Source organism: Pseudopipra pipra, chromosome 3 (assembly GCF_036250125.1).
Source record: "Pseudopipra pipra isolate bDixPip1 chromosome 3, bDixPip1.hap1, whole genome shotgun sequence".
In the NCBI taxonomy this organism is placed as follows: domain Eukaryota; kingdom Metazoa; phylum Chordata; class Aves; order Passeriformes; family Pipridae; genus Pseudopipra; species Pseudopipra pipra.
Genome location: NC_087551.1, coordinates 14,580,887 through 14,607,604, shown reverse-complemented (window position 1 = coordinate 14,607,604; position 26,718 = coordinate 14,580,887). Strand labels below are relative to the sequence as shown.

Sequence of the window (26,718 nt, the reverse complement as noted above, 5' to 3'; positions counted from 1 at the left end):
AGTTTTCAGCCTAGTTTTGAGCTTAAACCTTTGTCAAGTCCCAAATTGGAAAAAGACTTAACTGTCATTTGCAGAAAAAGAAGTGTTTGTATGCCTAAAACTGTAAGACTTTTTCCCTGGTTGAGACTTCCCTGCCATTAAATTCAGTGATTTCACTTCATTTGACCCAGTTTGGACCTCTCTGCCTTTTGGAACATTTCAATAGCTACAGAAGTGGTTAGGTAATAGCTAACAAATAAAATACCAGCCCAGAGTAACTGGAACAAATAAGCTGTGTAGCACAAATGCTCACTGAAACTCAGCAGAAATCAGACATCTCTATAGAGCTCAGCAATGGCTGGAACAGCAGTCTGGATGTGCAGGATGGCAAATTGTCCACCTGCAGTTTTATAAGTCTTCACGTAAAATCAGTAAATTGTTCCAGGTCCCTTTTTTTTTGGATAGGTTCCCACTAACCTTTTTCATAACTTGTCTCCAAAATTAAAAGGCTTTATTATTTCTTCTGTGATATGAACTTGTGGACATATTATTTTTGGTTTTTTATTATCATCCTCAACCTTTGTGCTGTTATTAGTATTTAGAGTAGGAGAGGGGAAGGTGGAGAGACCATGAAAGCAATACATGTTGCCTTACTACACAAAACATAATGCAAACAAAATATGTTGACTAAGTTTTGCATGCTAATAAATTTGTTATGACTTCATCCAATTAGGGCACATTTAGCAGTTTGTATACCACAATGAAATCTGCAATTATAATTTTTGTGACTTTATGTTCCAGACAAGATGATGGGTTTGCTGCTCAGCAGCTCCTAATCTGGTTTACATTTTTATGTCCCATACGAAATTTGTTGCAAATTGCATCTTTCCATTTATTATTTAGAAGACAGGTGCACAGAAAGCAAAGCTGGTGGTGGCAGATCGGGACTTGTTAGACACTACAAACTGCAACATAACTGTAGTAGAAAAGAAGCCCTATTTTATGAATAAATCTCACTAATTAGTAAAATCCACATAAGCAGCATTTTCTGTGATATATAGGCGTTCCATATTCAAACTGCTTTTTGAATAGGCTCTCATTTTTAGCTGAGAACTTTGGTTAGAAATAGGCATGTTATGGGCAATCATCATGGAAATGTTCAATTATGGTTCTATCAGTAAAACTGCATGGGCTTTGGCCATTCCTTGATTGTATTTTTGCTAGAAAAACGTTGACCTCAGAGCTCTGAGAGCATCATCTCTTGCTATGGGGTGGATTCCCTTGCTGACTGACCATCAGAATCCCAGACTACAGCCTCTGAAGTGAAAACATAAAAATAAAATTGCCCTAACTATCAAATATTCAGCTTCCTAGAATTATTTGTTAGAAAACATTATCTTCACCACCATTAGTGGGGGCGTTGAGGAGTAGCTGTGGAGAAGCAACTCTGGTTTGCAAAAAAGGGTTAAGGGGAAAAAGCTGAACTGAACCACAAGAAGAATTTAAATGGAGGGACATATCCTTTCGTATCTCCTATCCCAAATTAAAAGAAAAAAAAAATCATTAGTTTCTCACTCCCAGCAATATTATCCTTCTCTCCTTTAAGTTCCAACATACTGCTGGGAGTAGCTCAAACCCACATGGAGGCTGCAGTATTACCAAGATGAAGCAGTGTCTACCCAACTATTCATGATGAAAGGTCATTCATAACACTAAGTGACTAAGATTATAACAGCTTACAGAGAAACAGATATACTAGAAGTTAAGACTTCAGTAACCCCTTTGGTTCAGGCTGTTTCATATATGATAAAAGGACAAGGCTGAGGAAGGCAAATTAACAGTTTTTAAAAGTTTGAGAGTGGGAGGATGAGTGACATTTTGATGAGAAGAATGACACATAAAAAGATCCAGACAATTGGGATTATGCAGAACATAATTCCTGTGCCAATCCACACTTTTTTAAAAAAGCAGTAGCAGTTTGGATCCAAAAAATGAAACAGTAAAACCATTCTCAAATAAACAAAAATGAGAAGTGTAGCTGGGTGATGAATGTTAAGCTAAAACAGGAAAGCTAAACACTAGGATGTAAAGTTAATGGCAGTGTTTTGCTGGAAGACTAACATTCACATTCCTCACCTGAACCATGGCTTGGACAGAAACAATAACCTGTCAGAAAGCTTTATTTCACCCCTCCCACTCCGGCACCCACCAGCTAAATGACTGTGCATGGCTCAGGACTACCAAGCACTGCAGCCCCAAATCTGAAACAACCTCAGAGAAGAATTATTCTGAAATGTCATTGGTTTCAGTGAGCTGTAAGGCTGAGAAATTACAAATACATCTTTAATACAAAAGATGCATTCTCAGAGGATTTGGGAAATTATTTAGTGCCAGGTAACCAATATATGGCTTTCAATTACCTTATAAAATAAAATCAAATCAAAGAAATTAAATGGCAATTTATCTACTGAACAGCACTGGCTGAATTAACTAAGGGAAGGAAGCAACTGGCATGAATGAGCTCAGAGCCATATGAGCTACTGCAGTGACTAAAACTGGACAGGACAGTCTTGTTAAACTCAAGAATTTGTAAATGAGAATGAAAGAACAGAAAAATATATCCTGGAAATTAATTCCCAGGATAAAAAAAAATAAAATAAATAAAAAATAATTCTTATCACAATTCCTGAATATCTTGATCATGATGTCTGAGACTTACTGCAAGTGAAATGTCTTCCTGAGAGACAGAACACTGTCTAAGGTGAGTGTACCCACTGCTGCTCAGTTTTAAGAATGATCATTCCCATGACATGGCATTTCGAAAATTACTCTGAAATCTGTTTACTGGAAAGCAAAAGAAACCAATCCCAAAGCATTGTCATCAAATCTGTAAATATCTTCATTCCTGGAAGAGCTCAGATGCCATCCCACAGGTCCATCAGACACTGAGACAAGTCATAAATGTCTCTGCTTTTACTTCAGTTTAAGTAAATAATTCTTGCATGTATCAGGCTATATGACTTGAAAAAGGAACCACACATTTACATTTGAAGCAAAATTTCATCTGTCTTAAGGCTATGTAGACTGCCCCAGATTTTGATGTTGCACTAAGATGGCTCTTAGTCACGATTTCACATTAATATACTATTCGTGAATTAAATTGATTTCTACTTGAATTAAGTATGTTACTGAACAACAGTAACAGATCTTAATTTTTCTACTATTAAGTGTTATAGCAATTACCAAAGATTACCAAATTATCTAAAACAACTAATGTGCTACTAAATAGCACAGAATTCAAGGAAATAAGAAAAACTGAGATATATCTTTATGATATACCATTCCATTATATCACAGAGAAGAATCTCCGCTATTCAGTGGGAGTAAGAAAGACATGGCCAAAACACCACAAAGTTTTTCTTCCATGGAAAATACTAGAATGTCAAAATATTTTGTTTCTAACCAGAACTAACACATACACTCTGAATAGTTTTGGCCTGGAAAAAAGCCATAAAACAATTCGAAATTTGAGACTGTTGTATTCTATGTCTTCAGGTTTTATCTACCTATACAGTATTTCATACCACAAACAGTGATTCAACATGAACTCAACTCTATCTTCCAGTACTTAAAGGGAGCCTATAAGAAAGATGTAAAGAGACTTTTCACAAGAGCATGTAGTCATAGGACAAGAGGGAATGGATTCAAACTGAAAGAAAGTAGATTTAGATTAGATATTAGGAAAAAAGTTCTTTACTGTGAGGGTGGTGAGGCCCTGGAACAGGTTGTCCAGAGAAGTTATGGATTGCCCATAACTTCCCTCAAATTCCTCTGGAAGTGTTTAGGGCCAGGTTAGATAGACCTCTGAGAAACCTGTTCTAGTAAAAAGGTGTCCCTGTCCATGGCAGAGCAGTTGGAACTAGATAATCTTTAAGGTCCCTTTCAACCCAGGCCATTCTATGATTCTATGACATAACACAATATTTTAAACATGGTACTTTTATCTCATTTGGGGGAAATGCTTAAAGCACAAACAATTGCACCATCTTTCTCTAAGTGAAGGTGTACCCTCATTATCACTACAACATAGTTGCAGGAGCCCTAGAATGCCCTTCCCAATTCATCCTCAGGTCCTTAATCAAGCCATAATCTTGCTCAGATCATGACTTATTAGTGTGTTCCCATCTGCTGTCTTTGAAAAATGGATAGCAAACTCTCCCTCTCTGCCATGTGTAGAAAGGCCCCAATTCACCCTCTCTTTGCTGTGTAAGAAAGGACTGTCCTGCTAGATGGCACCCTGGGGGACCGGAGCATGCAAATATGAAATAAAAGAAAGTAATAAAAAAGTTGACTAACCTAACCCACCTGAGCTCGGCTCACAGGGATCGATGTCCTCATCATCGCTAGGACATTCAGCCGAGGCCACCAGGATGTCATCTGTAGTCTGCAAAGAAAACAAAAGTCAAATAGATATACTTGAATTGACTGAACATGTTGTAACACTCTTGCTCGGATTATGCAAGGCCCAGAGCGTTCCGGAATTAATGTGTAATGGCACGGTGACACTCTCCAGCTCTGTATTAATGGGACTTTGCTTTTCAATTTGCACTTGTCAGTTTTTAGAATTGTGTTAGATATCCAGTGTAGGCACTTAAATGTTTTCATATTTTTTTGTAATAGGAACAGAAAGTAGAAGGACAAATACATATATTGGGGCTGTTGGTCTTCCCTCTTTATCTCCAAAATCTCTATTATGATATTACTGAAAACACTGAGGGCATTAAAAAACAAGTCAAAATAATGAACTGCCTGCAGCTGTTAAAACTATTACAAATATAGTGATGCTTTCTCCATTAATTGCACTTCCTTTCTGAGACGTAGAGCCAAAAAAAGGAAAAGAAGAAAACATGTCTCTTATTGAGTTGAAAACTATTTAATGGAAAGTCAAGGAAAGAAAACAATAATAAATGTATACAGTGTAAAAATTATAACGTTATTTTCTTAAATATGTGAGAATATCTTCTTTTCTTAAACAAGTGAAGTATTGCCTGACTGCTATGTTTAGGTCCAAAGGGTTCTAGGAACATCTGCCCAAAATGCATTTGGATAGTTCTTTGCATAAAGAAATCAAATAAATCAAGAAAAAGGAGACAAAACAGGGGATGTATGATACAACACACCATAAATAAAAGAAATTGTGGAATTCCTATCTACTGCTTCTTACAGTGTAAGAACAAGGAGATATTTAATGAAACACTGAGGCAATCAATCTGAACCTGAAAAAATGAAATACCTTTTCAAGCCACCTCTGGGAACAGTCATTGGGAAATGCAATAAGAATATCTAGAGTTTTTCAGCGAAATAATACTAGGGAAATATAAACTGTCATGCACTTGGTTGTTTCTCAAGACATCACTAATGAAGTTAGGAAGAAGCTTTTCCTATGGGCAAGACATTTCATAACTGTCCGTTTCAAGTTCCTGTTCACCTCACCGAAGGAAATACAGAAAGAGAATAAAATACTACATCACATTGAAACAAGAGGCTAAGGACACAGCAGGCAAAAAGCCATTCTTGGATTCCTGTATGATATACATATCAACAAGGAGATACAGCCCATTTCACTGAATGTGAAGTTTTTTTTCTTTATCTCTCCCTGAGTATAGAGGAGCGACATAAAACACATGAAAGTTTTCCTTCATCAATTTAAATATGAACATGTAAAAAATTTATTTCTGTGCAGGAGGGCCAAAGGCTAACCAATGTTGTTTATCATTATTATTCTAACTGGAGTTTTAAAGCAAAGCATATTACAGTAATAGGCTTTACTTTGTCACGCTTCAAGAATATTAATGAATATACGCTCTAAGCACTTCTGTGAAGTAGGAAAGTGATACAGGAATACATTCATTAATATGTGAGACATAACAAAGAAAAGCCTATTATAATAGTAATATATTTTAGAGGCAGAAGACTGGGACATAAGAGAATGAAGGTAACCAAAAAAGGCCATAGACAACAGCTACATTTAGATGCCATAATCACAAAAATTATCTTTCCTTATAGTTGAGAAAAATTGTAGCTGGGGGAAACAACTCTGTAAATCTGTACTGCTGCCAAAATTAGCTGGCAGATTTGCAAAATTTGAAAAGACATGAAAAAAGCATTCTAGTTGTCCATTCTTTCTACCATGTAGAAAAACTAAGTTATAAGAAAAAACAGCTGCAAACATCCTCTTCAATTTCTAATGTCCATTTCTCTTCCCTAGATTACAACCATTTAAGATTGAAAACCAATACCTTAGTCTCCTTGTGGAAAAGTACTTAGGTTTTCTTTAGAATCACAGATAAGTATAAAGAAAAAAATAACCGAGTAACCAATAAAGCCTGCATATAAAAGAATATGTAAACCCCACAACTATTAAGTATAGGAAAGTACTAATAAGTACATAAAGCATTTCCCAAACAGTTTCAATTTGGTCAGTGAAGCCACACTGTCATATTTTTCCTTCTACCCACAACACTGGAAAAGACTATACTTTTATGACCTTCAACCAGAATTCTGAACATTTACCAATCAATCACTGAGGAACTCTACACAAATACCATTAAACAGAGAGGATCACATGCATACACAGTAGCATGAAATGATGATCCGTGAGATCTACTGGTCTAACTGCAACTTTGTTTAAGGGTGCTTTGGTACATGCATGGTTGAGTCACCCTTGTAATTTGAGTGACCTGAAAAGAAAGGATCAGACAGATTTATAGAATTATTGCAGTGTCTCTGATTATTCTTGATATAGGATAGCATGGTAAGACTGTAAGTAACTTTACTTTTTTTGTACGGTTTGCAGTACATTCAAAATTCTGAAAATTCAAAATTACTGGAAAAATAATACACTTTAAGTATCTTAATGTCTGAGAGATACTTTGCTCAGTTACTCATAAGAGAGTGTCAAAACTGTCTTTACAAAGTGACACTAATTCCAATCTACAGAAAGAGTATTCATACTTCTACAAGAAGAAAGGGATGTTCTTGAATGATAAAAGTGCATGTATATTGTGGGTACAGAAATGAATAGCACCTTAAATAAATGTGAATATAGCACATCAAGAAAGACCTCGTTAATGTCTCAGAATATTAAAGGAAGTAATGTATGTTTCAAAGTCAATACTCGGTATAAAACTAATTTTCTTGCAAGCAATAAATCAAATATCAGTAGTTGAATAAGAAGTGAAGTGATAAGATGATCTGAAAAGTGTTTTTCTTCAGAAAAATATGTCAGGAAGAATTTCAGTTTAAGTATCAGTTAACAGATGTGTCACAACTTCCCCCTATTCTCCCCTTTCCCCAAACCCAAATACCTTTTTGTTGCTACTCTTACATATTTTTAACAGAAAAAAAAGGCAAAGGAGCTGTGAAAGGAAGTGAGATGGCAGTGACCAAACTACAAACGAAAGCCGTTGGTCTGGTTAACAGAATTTAAAATGGGATTTAGAATTAGCTAAAACACTAGAGAATATAAAGAATATGTAAATTAAATATTAAGGGCCAGCTGCTAGAGTTCTGTCCCCAGAACTCAGAGCTCTGACTGACAGGAATTTACCTGAAGAAAGAAAAGGATTTAGACCTAAGGGTGTCAGACAGCCACAGGGTGCAGATCAATAATGCAGGATAGAGTAATATGTTTTACTTACCGCACATTATCTTTTCCTCATGCTTTTTAATTTGGATAGGAAGATTTAAAACAAATCAGTTCTCCTAAGTGAATTGCCATTGTTGCTAGCACTATGGCTAATTTACAGGACACTGCTTCAAGCATTCTCATTAATCAAGGATTTAAAAGTCAGTGGAAAATCCCTTATTTACAGTGAGTGCCTAATAGGATAACATCCAACTGGTATCATCATAATACACGATCGGATTAGAATGTCTCTTGGGCAAGTTGTTCAAATTCATTTAAGAAGTGATACTCCAGTTGTAAGAGATTAAAAAAAAAATTATAATAGCAGGTGTACAACCTAAAAGGCCAGGCACAATTTCTTTTGATTGCATCTTTTTTCTTTGTGTATTTTCAGAGATTTTTCAGATTTGATTTGCAGATATGGCTGTATGATTTAAAATGCAGTCTACTGTAAAATGTGGATTCTTAAAAAGTTGGACATCTGTACACATTTCAGAAAAAGGATGACAGAAAAAGTTTAAAATTAACATGCCAATATAAAAAAAAATGGACACAAAAATTCCATATTTAGTAAAAGTAGAAGTTGCTGCATAATGTTCGTTCTGACAACTATTCAGGGGTGTGGACCCTGCAGGAATAGGTCTTGGTTACAGCAGCCAGGTCTGCTTGCAAAAATAAAGAATTTGGGACTTGTCTTTCAGCCAAGAGACAGTTTAAAATATCACCAATCTGCCACCTTGCCTGAGGAAGGAAATGGTGACTATTTCAAGAAAGCTCCTGGCCAGATGAAAAAATGATGTTGTAGTCATGGCTTAAATACAGTGACAGTCTGTAGCTTTGGATAAATATCAAGCTGTCTCAGAGGTTACAACCATGGGTTCAAAACTAGTACAAGGAAATATGGTTGTGCCCTTCTAATAATGCTCTTTGAATGCTATGTCATTAAAAGAAATAACTGCAAATGAATAAACAACACAGGAAAGGAATTTTTTATTATTGTTCATTTTTAGCATGACTGGCCATCATACATACCATCTTATTCAGTTTTCATGTATGAAGTCTGCTATACCTGAGGGTACGGGAGAAATATGACCTAAAAATTAAATCACCAATCTGAGTTGTGCATTCATTAACAGTATAATGGATCCTGCATATTTCCTCTTGTAGTATTCCACCAGCTCTCCTTTAAATCATAACACCCCACAGGCTACTCTGAATATAGTTTATTCCTTTCTTGTTCAATAATATACCTTATCTCATAAGGTATACCGCAAGTAAATCCAAATTACACAATAGTTAAAAACTAGCAGTCGTAAATTATTATATGAATTACAACCAGTGCAACTGCTTGTGACTACTGTTTAAATTATATTAGATGAGAACTTCAACTGTGTAATTCAGAATTACTCTTATTTCTTTGTACAGCTTCGGCGCTGAGCGATACCAGAGGCAGGCGACGTTGTGCTTAGTGCTAAAGGCAGCTGGAAAGCAAGGGCTCTGTTCTGAGGAGCTTATGATTTGGTTTTGAACTAGATGCAACAAATGAGTGTGAGAGAGAGCAGAGGATGAGAAGGACCAAGTGAGGATGCCACTGATAGGCGTTAGTGGTTATGCAGGCTCTGATCTAGCACATTTTCCAAAATTATGTTTCCATACAGCAGGAAGGAAGGTCAGGAAGAAAGCAGGCAGAGGAAAGCCAGGCAGGAGCCTGTGACTGGCCAAAGAGAACAGATGGTGCCTGGAGAGCACTGCTGAGGCTGGAAGCCTCTCTGAGGAAACTCGGTGTGTTTAGAACCGTCTGGTGAGTGCAGAGATGAAGACAGCCAGGGTGACGTGGAAAGAGGTAGACAGCACCAACACCTGATGGTTAAGTTATGGGAGGATGAAGCCACGTTGTGTTGACAGGAGAAGTAACAAAGAAAGTGAGAAATTAATGGTAAGGTCATGGGAACAAAGGGGGCAAGGCAGTACAAGGGGAGAGCCAGGATCTGAGGGAGTTGATATCAAGAGACTTGTTTATGTGAAGATTAATGGGAAAGAATTCAATGACTATTAGCAAATGGTTGTCTGAAAATGTACTTTAGGATGCAGGACTAGGAAATTAAACCTCTAATTCTCCTTTTCTGCTTTTCTGTAACGTTTAGTTATCACATCTACTTAAATTATGTCATTTTTCCTCCTGAAAACAAAGCTCATTCAAATACTTGCAATTAAGTTCAGAGAGAATCAGCTACAACTGATATTTAAACATAGAAATGTGCTTCAGCTTAGCAGAAGTGTACACAGCTAGAGCCATGGTATAAACAAAGGTTTTGAAAACCCAAAAGATATACACTACTGTCGTCTTCATTAGCTGTGGCAAACTCTCCTTGAAAAATATGGTTCAAGCAAAGTTTACAGAAAGGAGCTGGGAGCAGTCATTTTGTACTTTTGCACTGGACACATTATCTTCTGAGGCAGTGAGGGACTTTCTCAAAAACTAATCCCTTGAATATATTCCTTTCCCCCCCTCTTTTTCCTTTAAAGGGAGGAATAAAGTAACCTAAACCAGTGGGAATGCTGGCAGAAACCAACAGGGCATGAAAAATCACAAAAGACTTCATGTGGAAAAAATCAAATTTCATTTTTTGGCATGGTATTAACAGCACAATTTTCAAGTAATTTGAATTTAATTTTCAGTGTATGAAGCAGATCTCAATGACTGGTTATTGAGACGGTTATAGAAAGAAACTTGAATATGTCACATTAATCAGGTGTACTCCTCAGCTAGCTTTGCCCTGGTGTTAATTATCTCCCACTGCATGAGGCAGTTTGCTGAGGAAGATGCAATAGTGATTTAACAGTAATATCAGCTCTAGATGACATGATGTTTAAACAACTGCCTCTAATGTTTTATTTAATCTCCTATAGGTCAAACAAGTACATGTGCATCAATTACTGCTTGTCCACCCCCATATATAAAGTATTTTTTCTGCATCGTGCTACTGAAAAATGTTATTTCTGGAATGGGTATTAAAATGCTAATATTTCAAGCACATACACAATATTTATTATATCTTTTGCTAACTGCTGACATATTATTACCCTGTAATGTGAAAATACGCAATCGAAAATCGAAACACTTTCTCATAACTGGCTCTCATCTAATTAATACTATCATGTTATTTCTTGAATTGGTCAGTGTTTGACACTTGGGAGAAAGCAAAAGCCTTGATTAATATGTTCCTCTCGCAGAAAAAAAAAAAGAAAAAAGGAAACCTAAAGGATATAGCAACCAAATACAATAAGGCTTTTCAGTTAGTGAAATGAGTGTTGTAGAAATTAAGAGCTGAGGTGTAGGTAAAAAGCTCAAGACGATGCCTTGAATGCCCTGCAGACCACCTTTAGTCTCTGTTCCCAAATCACAGCAGTGATGGGAACACACCTGCCCCATTCAGCAAAGCAGAATAACCTCATTTCTGGCCTCCACCTCTCTACATACAGACGGTCTATCTTTCCACATATCAACTTTAAAATCCATGGTATTAATTTCATGCAAAGTAGCATTTGTATTACTTCTCCAGCTCCCCTCCTCCACCCAAACATCTAAATTCTCATGGGCAAAATTACCACAAATAGTGGAATTATATTTGAGAAAAGGATTTATAGTAAAATAATATCAACAAAACTTCATGCCGTTCCTTTAAGCTCTGAATTTGAAGTTAATTGCTTTCGTCAAAGTCTTAGAGTCACTCATCTCATCTGGAAAGAACAGAAGCAGAGCTGCTGCAGAGGTACAACACTTTACCTGGACAGCTAGACAGGTAGCACTCTGCACTAATCTTTAAAAATGAAAGTATTATTAAATAAAAATAAGAAAGTAATCCAAATATTTTCCTACCAGGTCATGTCTGTTACTTCCTGCAACAGATGGAAAATGTTAGCTTCACAGATATAGACCAAAACCAAGTTCTATATTAATTTTATTTATGAATGTCACTTTTCTTGTACCCTTGTGAAAATTTTTTGGAGCTGCTGTCTGGAAAATTGTCCCACTGTTTTTCCCCTGTTTCTCTCCCCAATGGGCAATTAATGAAAATGCACGCATTTCTACTAATACATTTTTCACTGGCCACTCTTCCATATTTAAAGGCCTTGCAAGCAAATATTTAACAGAATACTCACTGCATAATAGCAGGGGCTATTTTGGACTTTTTGAAACAAGCGGATCCTGCACTAGCTGTGGTGCTTGGAAGCAGAGCAAGCAGCAACCACACAATAGCCGAGTACCAAGAATGGAAGTTACTGTTTGTCAGTGTTCTACAGGAAGAAGAAGGTTTATTTTTGGGGGTAATCAGTTTATTATTTGATCCAAGTCTTAAGTTTGGTGTTTATAGAAGGAACAAGTGATGTTTACCATGAATGCTGAACTAATGCTTTAACAGTGCTGGCTGCAATGAAGGGTGAATTGTTCATCTTTCACACCCCTCATCAAGGCCAATTCATGTCATAAAAACCTGATGGCATGTTTGGCAAAAGGAGCCAGGTCAGCATCGTGCACAGTTTTGCTTTGATCAAGACCTAAATTTGTTTTGCAGTGCCAGAGAAATGGATCAGCATTTGACTTCTTTCCTGAAAATGGTATGACATTGTCTTGCTTCTAAATGATGTGAAACTATAGGTACAGTAAAAACAACAAACTGCTTTTATCCCTCCTACTGGAAATATTGGGGATGGATGGCTAGCTGGGAGTAAGAAATGGATGAGCTCTGTACCATGTGTACATTGTTCCCTTTACTCCATCCTGCTTTCTCCCTCCCTTCTGCAGCAGGGCTGATGAAAATGGGAGCTCATGTCCCCACTCTCAGGACTCCTCTCTCAGTGCCCTTGGGACACTGCCAGCTGACCCCTCAGCTCAGTCTGCCCCAGAACCCCCAGCAATACTCGGGAGGTTGTAGGCAGAACTGGCCCAATGGTTTCTCTTGCTGGAGAAAAAAAAACACAGATGAAGAGACATGGCACAAACCTGAACTTCATCCCTTGAAAGTAGATATTGATATGCAACATGCCAGCAAACAAATCACTGGCACCTAATAGCATAACGCCTAGTATATTATTTATGCTGTGCCATTTGTTAAAGCAGTCAGGGCTGCTTGGATGAAGAACAAATGAATCACCATATTACTTCTTTCTCATCTAACTTTTAGATTCACAGTGGTGTAACATTTCTGTTTCCAGAAATAATTTTTTTGGCTAATTTTCATTCCGTGATTACAAATAGTTCTGTCACGGGTTATACTGATCAGAAGAAGCTATGCTTCTTTTCAACTTACCTTATTTTCCCCAGGTAACTAAAATAGGTAGAAAACAAGGAACAGGTAATCTGTGAACTCTTTTAAAAGTCACTTGTGATTTACTTCCAAGATTCTTTTCAGAACATCCATATTTCTGTCCCATAAACACCATACTTCATTATAGAACAAGAACAACAGAAATGCAGTTTGATTTTTGTTTTTACATTTGCACTGAGCCTAAAATATATAGAATGGAATATGATCGATGAAATGCAATCCTATTATTTTCCCCTAGGCAAGAAAATTATTTTGCCTCTAAGTATGCGAGAAATGTTTCTGGGCATTATGCTTGTATTTTCTGGTATCATTTTATTTTTAGCCATCTCTTTTGCTGAAGCAAACATTTTGGTCTCCATTAATTCTGAACTCACAAAACACAGTGGAGACTTTTGCAGATTCTTTTTCTTTTTAACTCAGAGAGAGACTGTGCTTATTAAATGGCAACATTACAACAGGGATAGCAAATATTTTAATTTATACTCCAGTATTATCAATCACAAGTACAGAGATTGTCGAATTTTTGGAATATAAGTCTTACTGCATTTGTATTAATGTCAGAAAACTCAGGCATAGCATTATTAAAGGCTTCAAAATTGACTGTTTGAGTTTTTGTTGGGGAAGTAGAGTTGCTTTTAATTGACTATTGAGCTCCTAGTATAGGTGCTTTTTTTTTTTTTTGGCAATTTAATCACATGGTTTAAGATCAGTCTTAGCAAAAAAACTTGATAAAGTTAGAGAAAAAAATGGAACCAACATTGGACACTTTTAAGATTTGGCTGGACCGGTTGACCCTTGAGGCCACTTTCAACCTGGTATTCTGTGATTCTATGATTCATCTAGTTATGAAAATCCCCCTTATACAGCAAACTTAGAAAGGTACTAACTTTGAACTACACTTCCATCTTTTTTATACAATTACAATACTGCCAGTTTTACTTCTTGTGAGCATCCCTGACTATTAAATTATGCCCCACAGAATATCTTGCTCTACTGATATCCATGGGAAATCTTTTACTGGTCTCAAAAGAGTGGAAGGCAAGAAAAGCCCTTCAAAAGGAATACTTCCTGAAACTAACATGCAGTCTCTGTTCGCGCTTAGCATATCTTCAGGGTGGAAAAAGCTTTCCTATCTTGTTTCAAAACATAGAGCATAAAATACTATTTTTAGAAGAAATGTAGAAAACTGCATAAACTATTAGACTGCTTTTTAGCCATTTAGGTAAACCAGCCATCTCACCTTGCTCCCAAGAGGGACAAGTGAGAGACAGAGACAGCAAAAAGAAAACATGAGATCTTCTATTTAACACTGACCTACCCATACCATGGTCTTCAAGTTCATTTAAGCATGTCTTTGGTTCAAGGCAAATCAGCTTATGTCAGTCAGAGCAGGTGAGCATGTGCTAGCATCCCTCTCCCACCCACAGTTTTCCTCTCCTGAAGGGAAATGAGCACCAGTCCCACTGCTAACACTTTCCTTCCTTGAGTTTTATAGTAAAGATTAAAATTTAAATTTTTGAGGGATATTAGATATTAGATCCTTTGTCACATTTTATCCCCCAGTTTACACAGGTTTACCCAAAAGCAGAGAAAGCAAAAGTGAAGCCATTTTCCCACAACTCTGTCTTTGAAACACGGCCTTTTCAAATATTAAGCACTTAGTTCTACTACTAAAAAATTCCCACATTTCCTTATCTCAATGTTTTAATTAAAAAATTCAAACAACACTGGTAGAACCAGGGAAAATAACCTACAAGTTTCACAGGGCTGAGAAATGTCCTACAGAAGAGCTTAATTCTGCAAATAACAACTCGGTAATACTAACAAGAGTTAGTTAGCTACACATGCACTGGAAGGAGACAATGCCTAAATGCCTTTCAATTAAAATAGGAGTTTCATTAAAGGCACTGTTTCAGAGATACTGCTAATTACATAGTTTCTGAAAGTGTACATTTGTCATAGAGGTATTTGGGTTTGTTAATGATGCCTTTATTTCATAACTGTCTAACAAAGGGCACTCAAAATTCAGGTACAAAACACGCTACAGGAAAGCAGGGATGCTCTGCACGCCTGGGAGATACTCCAGGTGATTGCTGTGGGAGCAGCACGTGCTGCAGATGGCATCATTTAGCTTCAAGAACCTATGTACCATTAATTGTTCCCAGGATTCAATTTTGTTAAGTAATCACCTTCAACAAAAAACAGAGAAAGTTTAAGCCAATGCTATTTGGACCAGAGAAAATTTATCTCTGTCAGTGCTGCCAATTCAATATACATCATAGAATAGTAGGATACTACCCTTAGGATTCAGTGTTTTCCATTTTGAAGATCTGGTTTGCAATTGCTGTTAGTTTTATCAAATTAGCTAGTTAAAGATACATTCCAACCCAGATGGCACTGTTTCATGCCAGGGTGTATCAAATCCTAAATCTATGTTCATGCCCCTACAGTTGTAATGAAACAGTTTCACAACTTCTCAGACAGGGTGAAGTAAAAACAAAAAAGAGAAAGACAGGCAGAAATATTATTTACATGCAGATTTTGTTTACAACCACGTTGTTGACCAGGAACCTACCTTTTTTATCACATGTACGAAAATCTACCTAAGAGTGTCAAGGCTAAGAAAAACTGCAGCTCACACAGGAGATCATTTGGGTTGGGACCTAAAAATATGGTGTTGCTTTAGAGGATAGGTAGTGGTTTTCCAGTACCAAGGAGAGGAACTGAGACCTGGGAGACAATTTCTCCTATGCTGTCCATACTGCTGCTGATGGCACTTGGGCAGTGCGGAGGAATAGGCCAGACTTGAGTAGGAAGAAAGGAGCTCAGAACGATGGCAAGATGGGATACCAAGATGAAGGGCCAGAAAAGTGTGAAAGATAACTTAGATAAACTGCTGGAGGATTTGGGAAGAGAAATCAAACACTGTGTTGGGGGGACACAGGCCATTACAAAGGCAAGAGAGGATGCTGGGGAAAAGTTACAGTGAATCAGCAAAGCGGCACATGGAAAGCCATGGAGAACAATGGGCATGGGGAGGTTTCGAATAAGGACAAAGGATGCTGGACCAGCCATTAGCAGGAAAAATTACAGATTTGTAGCCATCTTAACAGACATCAAGATTTCAGCTTTCCACTCACTGTCAGTCATAATCTGCTAATCACTCTAGCAAAGACTTCAACTTTTCTGCAGATGTCTTGCCTATTGGAATCTATCATCCTGAAGGACATAAGTCTAAGCCAGAGATCTGCAAGGTGAAGCCACAGGCTCCAGCTGTGCCAGCTGTCCATTTCAGTGTGTCAGTTTGATAGTACATAGTGGAATAGGTTTCTGCTGTTTGTTTTTAAAGATCTCAGAAAACCAAATGCAAAACATTTGATTTGGAAAATTTTAAGTGTGAAAGGGAATGAAAGACCAACAATTAGGGGATGCCAAAACTCGAATCTGACATGAAGCCTTAATTCACATGCCTTGTGTCTGCACAGTCTGATGCCAACTTTAATAGCATGCTGGTACAGATTAATAACAACATATTTGAATGTCAGCTGGTATAAAGCTATACAGTTCCAGAGAAACAAAATGTTCACACTTCAGTTGTGCAACTGGCCCATCATTTCTTGTAAGGTCATTTAAAAATGAAAGCCCAAACCTATAGGGAATTATCTTAAACTTGAATATGCCTAAGGCTACCTACTAATCACTATTCTAACTGCAACATAGCACACTTCTCAGACATACCTCAAAGACACTTTTGCTGTCAGGTAATCCTAAAAAAACTAAGTTAAAATTATTAAGTCACATAAAGTCTGGATTTTTGACCTTCATTATTACATTATGAGCAATAACTAGGAATATGGCAGAGAATTTAAAATAGAATGCAAAGTGAGAAATTAACCAACCACGCACACCCCAGTTATTCAGTGTGGTACTGCATTTTGACAAGATCTTTCCATTCCTTGGCAGGAACCTATAAGTTATCTGCTAAAATTTCTTTTCAGAAGACCTTATATTTGTTGAAATACAGCACAAAAGGAAGGACATTTCATTTTGATCGGAGCACAAACATCAAGATAATGTAAGATTCCTCTTTAAAAGTAAAAAGGATTTCATAAGACCTAAGCGCAAACTCAGATGGGAGTCTGGAAGAAGTTCTTGCTGGTGCAACTAAAACATTCAGTTGGCTCCCTAAATAGGCATGCTGTGTCAGGAAAGACTATAATTAAACTCCCCAAGTCTGTCAGTCTTGTCTATATGGGAATGTTACTGTGATACAAATGAAGTTAATTAAAACTGTTATAACTCCCAGGTGCATAAATTTATTTTAGGGAAGAAGATCAGACATTTTCTGCGTAGCTTTGGAGGGCAGTGTAAGCTACCTCCAGCCAGCCCACAGTTTTGCTCTGTGTACCCACAGGAGGAAGTGGAACAGTCAAACCCCTTGGGTTCATCTATACTCATGTAATGGCAGTAGCATGATGTGTCAGACCCTTCACGGGAACAAGCTGTTCCACTCACAGTGACATGTTCCATGTGTCTGCCTGCACAGCAAACTCCACTACACCTCAGCTCTTCAGATTCAACTCTCTTCCCTCTAACAGCTATGTACTGTGCAACAAAAACGATGCAAACTAACGTGAGAAAATCTGAATTAAAGAAGAATATTCAGTCCTTCTCCCACTGCTTTAACATCAGGCATCCAGGTAGTTTATCATTGCCCTGAGTTCCTTCTGCTGGACAGCCATCGAAGGGTCACATTCAACTCCCTTTAGCTTTTATGAGTCTGAGAAAGCTTCAATACTGTCTCCCTCTGTCAGTGTAGCACAGCACCTTAATACACAGATGTGTTTTTTTCTTTTTTCCCCTCTTTTTTTTTTAACATCTTTCCAAAAATCTCTAGACTCTCCAGACATCTTAGATTCCTCAGATTCCTTAGATCTGAACAAAGCTATAAAATACCTTCACGCATTGCCCATCATTGATTTCTCACGTCTTTAGTATTCTGTGGTCTCACATAAGAGACCCAACCTCTTCCTCCCCTGCTGTTCTCCTGAGGTCTGTCCTTTGGAGCGTGGGACGTCTCTCTTCTCCCTAATATCACTGCAAAATCTATTTTTTATAACCTCTGCTCACCTTTATCTCCCTGCTGAAAGATTTCTAATTAGCCTGCTCGGATGATCGAAGTCTTCTGTTGCCCTCAGTGCTCTGCCTTTTGCAGTCATTGTTCAGACTTCACTGCATTAGTCTAGGACCACGGGTGAAATTATTTCATCTGTTGCTCTCTGTTCATCATAATGATAATGCAGTAACACTCTTCATTTAATGTTACCAATGTATCATGAACTTTAATATCTGTAATAAACTTAACACAGAGGAACAGATTTTGAGCTGCTTGGAAGGGCCAGGAGTGCAGGAGCTGCCTGCAAAGCACTGCTCAACTCCTCCTGGATCAGCTACCAAGAAGCAAAAATAGTCCTCAGGTGTGTATGAACATTTTACAATATGACACCAAATGGGTGAGTACTCCTTGGCTACTCTGTGATGCACCCTTTGCCAGCTGGGGCATCCCTTGCTAGTTTTATCCAACAGCTCAAAGCAGAAATTGGGATCCAGAATTTGGCCACAATCATTGCATAAATGCAAGTTGCATTATTAGAGTCCCTCAAGGAAGCTGGTAAGTGCTTTAAATCAAAGAGTTCCTAATACACTGAGACACAACCTACATCACAATGTGCAGCGATTTGAAATGAAAGAACTAGCAATGCTGAAATCTTATTTTGATTGATTTTTACAGAACATAAATGTAACATCTAAGCACTCAGGCGAAGAAAAAACTCTGCAAGTTAGGTGAGACCGCCCACAGAGAATTTCTTCACCTGATCACACCAATTTGCAGAGATTAATTGCATGGAAGGAGGCACATAATGTCAAATTTCATGATAAATGGACATTATGACAGCAAACGATTTCCCCTAATGTTCCATTATGCTTCTCAACATTTTAAATTTAATTACTTGAAGAAAAAATAAAAAAGGCAAATGCCATCAATACCCTCACCATTACACAGTATTTTCAACTTGAGAAGGCATTTTGTTTCACCATAAAGAAAACTTCATGTGTGAACTCGAGGGAGGCAGATCTCAGACATTATGACAATGTTGCTATAGCAATTATTTGTGGGAACGTGCATCAGTCACAGCTTAGCTCTCAAGCCTACTGCTCAGCTCATGCATGCTGTTCCTAACCAGAATATAAACTGCCTGGTGCTTATTGTATCCTAATAAGATTTGTAAATTACTTAAAATGATGTACTTCCAACAACTAGGAATGGAAGAATAGTTTTGTTACTAATATTTAATCATGTTCAGAAAAACCCTTTATAATTATGCATTCGGTTAGACATTTCAGCTCCTCTTTTCCGTGAAGTCAAAGTCATATCAATATATTCTAAAAGAAATCAATTACATTTCCTGAATTATTCTGCATAATATATTATTGAAATGGGGTCTGCTTTGAATAGTGGTTATTTAAGATCAGATTAATATTTGGAAGCAAAGGAAGTAAAACTTAGTCAGAGACAAAATTTTATAACGATTCAGCATAAACTATGGGTGTGAAAATGCAATGTTCAAGTATTCTCAAAAGCCCAAGCAGCAGATAAAGCGGAAATAACTGAATCACCCTTGCATGTATTTTGTCCATTTAACAATACTTCATTGCTCAGCTAAAATAAATTTTCCTGGCTACACTCATTAAAAATAAATGCAATTGTGCAACACTTGCGACACTGTGCGCAACGCTTGTGATATTAACATGCAGCTTCAGGCCTCAAATCAAAACCTAAGAGCCAAGGCATCCCATACTTTGGAGGAGTTTAGGTTTGAAGCTAGTTCAGTTTAGCAAAGCAATCTGTGGACATAAAACTCCCAGACAATGGACAAACTACCTCTGCAGACCAAACCCTCTGGGGTGCTCAAGTCATATACTCAACCAACTATAAGTGCTTTCTTCAACCTACAGTTCTTTAATCTCCAATTAATTTTATTAATCGATCTTATACTTTAAAACTGCTTCAGCAGCCAGAACAGCATGGATCCTAGGAGGGCATGATGCTTAATTTCACAATGAATTCTTTGGTAATGAAAGATCCATCATGGTACAAACTGAGTGCCCTACATAAAACAAGGCCACAGAGGACCTGGCCGTGTTCTGCATTTGTTTACCAAAATGACAGCCTCTCACTAAACTACATCAGATACACAGTGAGGCAGTTCCTTAAGATTTCCTTCCCAGTATCTGCAGCCTATCGACTTAACATACACATATTTCAGCATGTCTTAATATTTTGCTTCAGCATACTGAAAACGTTGCAGCCTCCCTCCTTTGTTCTTTCCAGCCTTGTTCTGCGGCAACGTCTGAATTAAAGTAGGTCTGAAATATCTACTTATGCAAATTACACTCAGATACTTGGGAGGATGAAAATCCTAGGAAAAAAACCTTATGTTTAACTGAGTGCTTTTTGAGCAAAGCAATCATTTATCTTTAATTTTTGTCTTGAAATAAAATTCATGAGCCCTTTTGAACATGCGAAAGTCACACTTCTTAACCTCATCCATCACTGTGTGGAGTAGGCTAGTCACTCCCTGTAGTATTTTTACAGGTAATAGAGCAAAGGCATTTTCTAAAACACACTTGACACATGCTAATGCTCAGTCTGGAAGTACCTCCTTTGTTTTCAGAGCATACAGGCTACCCTGTCAACCCTTGCCTTTTTTTTTTATTTTCTTTTTCAAAACTCCAAACAATAAAACAAGTGGTAACTGATTTCAATAATTAGATGTGTATAGAGCTGCTCTTTAGCTTCCCTACCCAACTCTCCACATTAAAAATAGATGAGGAGAGAATGAGGTTGACATTTAAAAGTACATTCCCTTGATAGGTGACAGAAATGTGGACATCTCTAGTCCCAGGGGCTTTACTGACTGGGGAAGGGATGTCTAGGAAACTCATCTGTAACTCCCACCCTGTAAGGACAGGACATCCTGACACAGAGTGATTCTTTCTTCTGCAGTCTTGATACTTGGCTCCTATTTTCTTTATTAGCCACAATGCCAGGTAGCTGTAGTGCTATAGACCCAAGTAAAAGCCTGCTGTCATGCCCCCTCTTATCCTACCATTTCCTTGTAAATGCACAAAATCTCCAAACGTCTCCAATCCTAGCATTTTAAAACAACACAGAACTCAGGAAATCCGTTTTCTGGGATGGCAAAGGGAGACACACATTTTCCATTAGATGGCTGCTATTTTCCTAATTCATATGGGATTTAGCACTGGAAAATCAAAGGAAATGAAAGCCTTCCCTGCAGTATTAAATCCTTTTGTGGTTATGGATTTCCTTCAGGAGAAATTACCACCTTGGCATGCATAGCTCTGCACTTGCAGCTTTAGGCAACAGCTTCCAAATAAAACAGCGGGACAAAGACTGAATGGCCAGTTTCTTCCTGCTAAAAACTTCCACACTCATGACTCAGTTTTGATTGAAAATGTCAAGGTGGCTTTACATGGAAAGCAGCTAAAGGAAAAGGTGGGCACTAACCCACCATGAAGAAAGGGATGGCTGATAGTCTCCAAGTGGGTAAGTAGAGAGGAGTATTTTGCTTCCTACAGGCAGGACAGGGCTCCCAGCCAGTGGCTCCCATCTGCTCGTGAGCAGGAAGCACGATACCACCGCTCCACCACACCTACTGCCATTTCTCCTCCATTACGGGCTGTTTCTTCAGCTTAAGGGGGCTGTGAAACGCTGGCAGAAGGGGTGTTTACAGTCATTCTGCTCTGAAAGTTAAATCTGCCATTATAAGATTATGCTAATAGCTAAATCTCAGCTGTATGCGTCAATTTGTACTTCAGGAAGGCTGTTATCCCCTGCATCAATTTAACAGGAGCAGGCTGAGCATTAAGTGGTTCTCATGTACATAGAAAATGTACATACAGCAAGTGCCACCACCGCACAATGCTGCAAATCAGGAGTTCTGGAAATGCCAAAGAAAAGCCTCCAAGAAGTGATTATAATCCTCAAATGCTGACTTGGAGATGGCAGACTTCTCTCAACAGCATATGCAGTCACAGTGCAAAATTTATTCTCCATTAAACGTGTAGTGTAAGTATCAATAAAGACCATTTGTCTTCTCTTCCTTTACTACCAATCTGACCTTGTTGTTAATAAAAGGAAGGAATAGCTTTTTTCATCAATATAGGAACACATGCAGATTGATATTTATCACTACATGGTCTGCTTAGAGCCCTTCTGGTTTTCTTAGGAGGATCACAAATTATTCACAACACTGCGGGGTTTCTTCAGTGATAACATCTGATGCATTTTATACAACATCCTTGTTTTTGTATCTGATATCAAACCCTATAAACCACATCATTTTATAGGGAACCTGAAATTGGATTCCTCTGCAACAGAACATTTCCTCCCTTGACTGTCTGCAGCACTTTATAAAATATTTATTGATAGGATGCCTAAAAATACACGTTGCCCAGCACAGCTTTAAGATGGAGAACTATTTAGCAGCCATAAACTAGATTTCACACCACAGGGTTCTTATTAGGCATAGTTGCCTAGAAATCACACTTATTTTCTGACATATGATTATAAAATATTTTCATTTCAAATGAATAATTCAGATCACTGAACAGACATAGTTACATAATTTTTTCTTCTTCAAGATTCCACAGCAAAAGCTGCACTCCAAAACGTTCGGAGGACCCAGGTGAACAAGTCTGTGTCTTTCTGCCTATTTATCTTTTATTTGAAAACAAATTTAATTACTCTTTGTGTGACATGTCACATACTTCTGGTCAAGCCTCGGCATGAAATGCAGAGATGCTGTTTTGGGCCAGGCATCCCCCAGTGTGACTTCGTGGGATGCTGAAAAATCCCTAGGCTTGGCTGCCTGCATATAAATGAGCCAGGGCTCTTCATAATGCAAATGGCAAGGCAGCCCTCTTTCCTGGCAAATTAAGGCGGTGACAAACACTTTCTCACCACACTCAGAGATGCATGAATTCTCCAGGGAAACGTGGTGCCAGGTTTCACACCAGCAACAGAGACAGGCAGAGACACACAGCACTGTCCCACCCGCCCGTCCCTGTCAGACCAGCCCCTGCCACGACGACATTCACTGGGTCTGTTTCCAGTGAAGCACCAAGAATCAGCTGCTACTTCTACACATTTTGTCCAACAGGATTCTCCAACTGCAAATGGTGAACAAGAGCCAGCACTTTGACACCATAATAGTAAGGAGAGGGAGCAGTGCTCCCTCACTGCCACAAGTGTCTGCTCTTTGGGAACCCTTGCTTGCAAGAGCAGGATCACTATGATTCCCAGTTCTTCTATTATGGATGCTGAGGTGTTCATCCTCCTCTGTAATTTATTAAAATTACAAAACCTTACCTTACCATTATTCTACCTCTTTTGTTTTTAAGATAATGAATTCCTCCATGATATGTAGATCCTCTCCCAGGACTCAGGTTTTTCACTCTCAGTGGGGGTTTGTGTGAAACATACCAAGGCACCAGCTAGCACTGCAGCCAGACTGCACTAGGCTGAGTCTGGCTCCACACCATTTCTCAGGCTCTACTGTGCTTTCCAGAAAACATGCTCCATGTGTTAAGGACACGCCTTAACATTGCACAACATACCTAATCTGAGCACACTAGCAATCAGTTCACTAGAATATTTTATTCGCAAGCACATCTGTTGCAGCATATTTCACCATATTCAAGAGACTAGACAAAAACCCACTGTCCACTGTCTGTAGGCATATGATGCATCCATCTTGTGCAAAACAATAGCTTTGCTTTCCCAGAAAGGAACTGAATACAACTGAGAATTTTTGCTTGATGAATATAGAAATCTTAATTGAGATTTAATGTTTACTTTACCTTGTAAAGCACAGAGCAAACACCAGAAAAATTATTGTGAAACATAAAAAAAAAAAAAGAAAAAAAGAGAAAAGTTAAAAAGCTAATTAACAGTGGTTGAAACTTGCTTGGTTCAAACAATAACCTGTCCAAGCGACAGCATTTGCCAGCACAGCAAATGCTTAGCCTTGCAGATAAAGCTTTGAACTCACTGTGTTTTTCTAGCACCTGAACCACTAATTAAAAAAGAATAATTTAAAAGAAAGCATAATCTTACCTACAGACAAGAAAAGTGACTAAATATTGAATTCTTCTCTCATACACAGTGAACTAGAAAGTAGGCAGACTGAGCATGTGTGTGTTTGGGGGAGATTCTGTTTAATCCATGCAGTTCATAATGTTTAGAGAGATACAATCACCGTTTTGCAGCTGCTTTCACTTAGGTCACTGCTGTATGACTCAAAACTGCATTAAATTGTCAATTCTAAGAATGGTGAATAGTTGTATTCAGCTTCAGATTGGGTCCTACCTTCAAAGTCTGCACTGCCTGTACCACAACAAGAAGGACATAGTTCTGGAGAAGCCATGCACTGCATGCAATGGTTTTAACATTCCAGCTTCTACTTGCCAGGAACTATAAACATTTAGAAGCACTAGAGATTCAGGAAATTCATTATTTCTGCCCAAAGTCGAAGCATTTAGATCAACCCCCCTCCCACTTATGCATCCTTATGTTTTGCAAAATGAAACTAATTTATGTCTTCCTGCTTCTTTTTCCATAGGCAATCACCCATGACCTCCAAGACTCTTTATTTTTAGCCCCTTCTGCTCTGCCTAATCTGGTAAGAGAGACACTTTAGCTTAGAGAAGCAAGAGCTGCAATGGTTCAGTGCACAGCTGAGAGCTGCGGCCAGCACTGGGTATACCCAAGAGAAAAAGTACTTTTGTGACAGCAGCAGCTGCTCAGCATTAAAACAGAACCATGCAAGCAACAAATAGCCCTAATTACTCTAGATAAGAAAATTATCTGAAATGACAGAATCTCTGAAATACATGCACGCAATCTTATCAGACATGGAACCTCATTTTCTTAAGCAATCAGGATCTCCTTTGAGAACACATTCTATTTCTCATGGTAGTTGCTCTACTTTTCTCATTCCCAGACTTTTTAGCTATTGGGGATAATATGAAAGGATTAACAACCGATTTTAATGTCATGTAACACTGGTAACATACATATAATGCAGTAATTATATAAGCAACTGTCTCTATAATCACTCTTCAAGGAATCACTATCTGCAAATCTGCCACTTCGCCTTTAAAACTACAGCCCTAACCTGTCAAAATCAAATTGGATTTCTATTAGAATACTGCAGAAGTTAACCAAATAAGCTACGGAACCATGTCTTGCAACAGATCAATATTTCATGCCATAATTTATCCTGTGGAGAACCAAAGTATAAAGACATTTAGATAAAACATGAACTTTCATTTTGTTATCGTTTTTTGACTTCTTCTCCTCTCCCGCAGAAATCCAGTGCAACTTCAGAAGTTCCAAAACCTAAAGCCATACCTGTTGGGGGCTAAACTATACTAAGCATTGCAGAGATTATGGATTTTAACCAAATAGGAATTCCTATATTTGACCCAAACCGTTTTTGCTGTTTATCACAGAAGAGATACTAAAGCACAAGGATATTTAAAAAAGAAAGGAGATGAAGGAATAAAATGCGCAGATGTTCACAAATGCAAGGGCCACTTTAGTCAATTCCCTGAAAGACAAAAGTGGCTTCAGCATTGTGCACCCACTCCTGCATCCAAGCCTGCTCTTTGTAATGAGTGCTCTTTCCCCTCTAATGGCAGCATCTAATTTTTTGTTTGCATTAGAGGTTCAATGAAAGATAATTAAAATAATTTCAAAATCAAACAGAAAAGACCAAATTGCTTTACAAGAAAATTCTTCCCCTAACTGCTCTTTAAATTCATCTCCCACTTCTGCTCCCCTTCCATAATGTCAACTGGATCTAGTAGAAGTTTTTATAAGCAAGGATGAATTCCACTGGTGTAATTGCACTAAATGAATCTTTAGGTCTTACCAGGCATTACCCCCACTGCTACTAGAGGGAATTTTGCTTGGATAAAGACCAATGTATCTACGAACCACTGGTTATGCTAAAGGCTCTGCAGAAATCCAGATCATTAAGAGGAGCCCCTGGATTAGGATTATTTCTATAGTTGTTCCACTATTACTCAGATGACTTCTTAAATAAATGCACTGTTGCTAACAGGCTACTTTGGTTCACGTACAGAAATATTTCTCAGCTAATGGATGTCTTCTTTAGCATGACTGTGAAAGGCCAGCCCAGAGGTCATGAGACATTGCCAGGGGCAAATGTTCTTCGTAAACATTTTGAAACATAGATATGCAGAATCAGAATGCATTGTGTAATTTTTCTAACTGCCCCCCCCCAAATGTTTTACTCTCATTATTATAATAAACACAAAATAGTGATGACTTTTAAAAAACACCAATGCTTCAGCAACCTGAAAACTGCTGGTGCCAGGAAAGAACATCTGAAAAATGTCCAATAACAATAATCTACTTTAGGCTCTGTCAGGAACCAGTAACACAAATTCTCATTACAGTATATAACTATGTTCATGCTTATGTTGTGGACTTGTAATTTGTTCATGTCTCTCTCTATTAAAACAATGCCTAGTGAAAATGACAGAAAAATAAAACAGAAAAATAAGTTCACTGTTCAGCATTCCTAAACAACTAATTTAAAGGTCCAA

At 37.9% G+C, this 26,718-nt stretch overlaps 1 protein-coding gene across 44 annotated transcripts in view; it reads right to left on the bottom strand.

Annotated features, from left to right (window-relative positions):
* NRXN1 (neurexin 1) overlaps positions 1–26,718 on the bottom strand; it is a 711,526-nt gene that overhangs the window by 15,645 nt on the left and 669,163 nt on the right. For 31 of the 44 annotated variants that reach the window (XM_064647916.1, XM_064647926.1, XM_064647942.1 and 28 more), the window contains one exon: positions 4,336–4,423. In XM_064647916.1, the coding sequence (XP_064503986.1) occupies positions 4,336–4,423 (88 nt within the window). The remainder of the gene's footprint in view (positions 1–4,335; positions 4,424–26,718) is intronic. The other 13 variants (XM_064647918.1, XM_064647928.1, XM_064647943.1 and 10 more) reach the window with 1 other exon arrangement.